The sequence below is a fragment of the Schistocerca serialis genome, chromosome 1 (genome assembly GCF_023864345.2).
Source record: "Schistocerca serialis cubense isolate TAMUIC-IGC-003099 chromosome 1, iqSchSeri2.2, whole genome shotgun sequence".
Classification (NCBI taxonomy): domain Eukaryota; kingdom Metazoa; phylum Arthropoda; class Insecta; order Orthoptera; family Acrididae; genus Schistocerca; species Schistocerca serialis.
This window is the reverse complement of record NC_064638.1, coordinates 108036966-108041602: the sequence shown is the minus strand read 5'-3', so window position 1 is coordinate 108041602 and position 4637 is coordinate 108036966. Positions and strand designations below refer to the sequence as shown.

Genomic DNA, 4637 nt, shown 5'->3' with positions numbered 1-4637 from the left:
TAACGTTCTCTTTAATCTATTTCCGAGATGGTATATGAAATATTTGTATTACCTTAACACTTGTCCTTAAATTATTAATGGTTGTAATATATGTCTACAAACAACTACCCCGCGATTGACACAGGATGTAATATTTCTTTTCCGACACTCTCAAGTTAACGACTCATTAGCGCTAATGATTCATTACTGGTATTCGTGAAATTACGTTTCGATCGTTATCCCATCAAGAAAATTGGAATTCTCATTTTGTGCTCTGTCTGACAACTAGGTCGTAACTCAGTCGTCAGAGCTAATCGGTTACACGAGGAGAGCTCTTTCAATTATGATCAGTCCATACAGATCTGTTTCTCAATCGAGTGGTCATAGTTTCGAAAGCGCAGTGAGACCATTGTACCTTACATTTCAAATGTTTGGTTTGGTTCCCATCATCAGTGACAACAAAAATTCTTCAACTTGTGCCTTTAGAGTGTCATTAAAGCGACTCACAGGCTACTTCATATGTTTGATGTGGCTTGTCTCTGTCATTGCCTTTGGTTTTTACTGCAGTTATTTAGTAATGCATATAATCATAATAGATCAGCATTCCCGTACAAGAGTGCATTTTGTAATTGTGTTATCTGTTTTACTGTCGATGTTGGAAGCAGCTACAATCTTATGTAGATCTCTGTCTACTAGACAAGGTAACGTTAGCAGTATCACGGACCTGGTGCAACAGGTAGATGCGCTGCTCGCCATGCGAGATCACACTTACAGAACGGAAATATATCGCAAAACTCGCCAAAGTGCAATTTTACTTTCCATTACAGTGCTTGTTTTGGTTGTCATACGAGTTAGCTTACTAGCAACCTATTTCTTCAGACGTAGGCCAATAGGTACTATCACCCTGTGCCTTCAAGGTTTTATCACGATCTGGCGAGTTCAGTTCTTCGCCGTTGTGCTGGTACTCCGACACAGGATGGGCATCGTCTGTGGGCAGCTGCTGGGGAGTACCCGGCCGCCGGCGGGCAGCGAGGAAGAACTGGAGGAGCTGGCGACGCGCGCAGGACAGCCGAGGGTGGCGGGGGCGGTGGGGGCGGTGGGGGCGGAGGTGCGGCGGCTGCAGCGCGCCAGGTTGGCTCTTCACCGCTGCGCTCGCCTCTGCGGTCTCCACTTCGGACCCGCACTGCTGCTGGCCATCCTGGGAGATTTCGTCGAGATGACTTGCTCTGCCTATTGGCTTATAATACTGGCTCAAGAAACAGACAAGAGAGCGGAAATACTGGTGAAGTTATTTGCACTTACTAACGTCCTGTTACGCCAGCTGGTGGCCTGTTGGGTGTGTTCCTCGGCGGCTGACCGCGCCGACAGGGCTGGTCTGCTCCTGTCGAGGCTGCAGCCGCTCCTGCGTCCCGGGCCAGCAGTCGATGTTCTGGGACTTCCAATGGACAGACTACGAGTTTCCGCTATGGGTTTTTGTGACATCGACCTTCATGTCTTCACAGCCACGGTTAGTGCGGCAATCACTTATCTCGTGATACTTGTACAATTCCATAAGTGAAGTACTACATAATGATGCTTGGAAGGGCGTCTCTCCTTGTAACAGTGCAATGTACGGAAGCTATCATTGCTGGAAACATCATCTTGCAATCTCAAAGTTTGTGTCATATTACCTAGTAGCCGCATGGTAAGTGCAGGTTCTTTTTCAATTACTCGTAGTGTTTGTTTCATCCATAGGACCGAGAGACATGTGCTTCTAATGAAACAAATAGCAATAAAGCTGTTCTGAAAAATTTTATAGTAAACGTGTGTAATTATTTTGTTTCTACCTACAGCCTGCATGGAAAATGGAGCTCTAAAATGGTTCCTTTGAATCAGGTGACATAAATAATAGAGCAGATCCTCCAGCACCGAATTGGATTACTGCTCCAAAGCATGAGGATGTATTAGGGCTCCAGCATAAGCTATTATTTTAATATGATATTTCCATCATATATTACTTTTAAAACATTCTTTCTACGTAGTACCTGAAGCAGGTGATATCATGCCCCATGTCTACAGCACGCACATACCATATAAGACACCTGCTGGTTCTCCATGACCTTAAACCACCGGCAGAACAATGTCAATACTGTTTTTGCAACACTAACACACTTCATCATGCACAAGAAGCTGTATTAAGTTTCTTTCTTTTCTGTGATCACCTCTGATAAAGAAAAATGGCGAATCATAACATGTTAATGGTTTGCCAAAAATCCGTCAATATTCGCCACAAAGATGACACACTCCTCACACGTACCTTGATGACAAGTAAATAAGAACCACACATTATACTGCCACTGCCACACAAACAAACGTAGCAGCTTACGAGCATTCAGAATGTACTGACACTTCATGCCCGTGCAGTGGGAGCAAACACTCAAGTGCTGACGAGCTTTAAAGATCTGAAACTATAGAACTGTTTTGTGCATTCACTGACTTTAATACAACAGTTCTCTGTATTGTACAGAACCAGCATAAGAAATTATCTATAATCTATAAATCAAATCTATCAACGAAATCCAAATGAGAAAAAGTTCAAATTTCACTGTACACATGGGTTAAACGCCACAGACGATACTTACATATTGAATGATGAGCAATGTATGTAAATAGTGTTTCAAATTCTTTTTAGGTCCAAGGTTAAGTTGTTGTTTTGATTCTCAGTCCAAAGACTGGTTTAGTGCCGCTTCCCATGCTACTCTATCCCGTGCAAGCCTTTTCATCTCCTCGTTACTAAAACAACCTGCATCCAGTTGAAACTACTCACTTCATTTATCTCCTAGTCTACCTCTATGTTTTTTTGTTTTTACCTCCCTCTCCCAGCCCCACACTCCCATCAGCACCAATATGACAATTCCTTAACGTCTCAGAATGTGCTCAATTAACAGGCCGTTTCTTTTAGACAAGTTGTGCCATAAATTTATTTTCTTCCGAATTTAGTTCAATACCTTCTCACTGGTTACGTGATCTACCCATTAGATCTTCGATTTTCTTCTGTAGTAGCACATTTCAGAAGTATCCGTTCTCATTTTGTTTGAACTTATTATCATCCAGGTTTCGCTTCTACACAAGGCTTCGCTCCAGAGTAATACTTCCCGAAACGATTTCCTAACACTTGAATATATATTCGGTATTGACCAGTTACCGCTCTTCACACATCCTTTTCTTGCCATTGACATCTACGTTTTTATACACTCCTGGAAATTGAAATAAGAACACCGTGAATTCATTGTCCCAGGAAGGGGAAACTTTATTGACACATTCCTGGGGTCAGATACATCACATGATCACACTGACAGAACCACAGGCACATAGACACAGGCAACAGAGCATGCACAATGTCGGCACTAGTACAGTGTATATCCACCTTTCGCAGCAATGCAGGCTGCTATTCTCCCATGGAGACGATCGTAGAGATGCTGGATGTAGTCCTGTGGAACGGCTTGCCATGCCATTTCCACCTGGCGCCTCAGTTGGACCAGCGTTCGTGCTGGACGTGCAGACCGCGTGAGACGACGCTTCATCCAGTCCCAAACATGCTCAATGGGGGACAGATCCGGAGATTTTGCTGGCCAGGGTAGTTGACTTACACCTTCTAGAGCACGTTGGGTGGCACGGGATACATGCGGACGTGCATTGTCCTGTTGGAACAGCAAGTTCCCTTGCCGGTCTAGGAATGGTAGAACGATGGGTTCGATGACGGTTTGGATGTACCGTGCACTATTCAGTGTCCCCTCGACGATCACCAGTGGTGTACGGCCAGTGTAGGAGATCGCTCCCCACACCATGATGCCGGGTGTTGGCCCTGTGTGCCTCGGTCGTATGCAGTCCTGATTGTGGCGCTCACCTGCACGGCGCCAAACACGCATACGACCATCATTGGCACCAAGGCAGAAGCGACTCTCATCGCTGAAGACGACACGTCTCCATTCGTCCCTCCATTCACGCCTGTCGCGACACCACTGGAGGCGGGCTGCACGATGTTGGGGCGTGAGCGGAGGACGGCCTAACGGTGTGCGGGACCGTAGCCCAGCTTCATGGAGACGGTTGCGAATGGTCCTCGCCGATACCCCAGGAGCAACAGTGTCCCTAATTTGCTGGGAAGTGGCGGTGCGGTCCCCTACGGCACTGCGTAGGATCCTACGGTCTTGGCGTGCATCCGTGCGTCGCTGCGGTCCGGTCCCAGGTCGACGGGCACGTGCACCTTCCGCCGACCACTGGCGACAACGTCGATGTACTGTGGAGACCTCACGCCCCACGTGTTGAGCAATTCGGCTGTACGTCCACACGGCCTCCCGCATGCCCACTATGCGCCCTCGCTCAAAGTCCGTCAACTGCACATACGGTTCACGTCCACGCTGTCGCGGCATGCTACCAGTGTTAAAGACTGCGATGGAGCTCCGTATGCCACGGCAAACTGGCTGACACTGACGGCGGTGGTGCACAAATGCTGCGCAGCTAGCGCCATTCGACGGCCAACACCGCGGTTCCTGGTGTGTCCGCTGTGCCGTGCGTGTGATCATTGCTTGTACAGCCCTCTCGCAGTGTCCGGAGCAAGTATGGTGGGTCTGACACACCGGTGTCAATGTGTTCTTTTTTCCATTTCCAGGAGTGTATAT

At 47.2% G+C, this 4637-nt stretch overlaps 1 protein-coding gene across 1 annotated transcript; it reads left to right on the top strand.

Moving 5' to 3' along the window:
* The first annotated feature begins 955 nt into the window (after positions 1-955).
* On the top strand, positions 956-1537 carry LOC126433825 (gustatory receptor 23a-like). The gene has a single exon (XM_050090454.1). It carries the CDS (start codon positions 956-958, stop codon positions 1535-1537), a length of 582 nt encoding a protein of 193 aa, XP_049946411.1.
* Positions 1538-4637: the final 3100 nt, after the last annotated feature.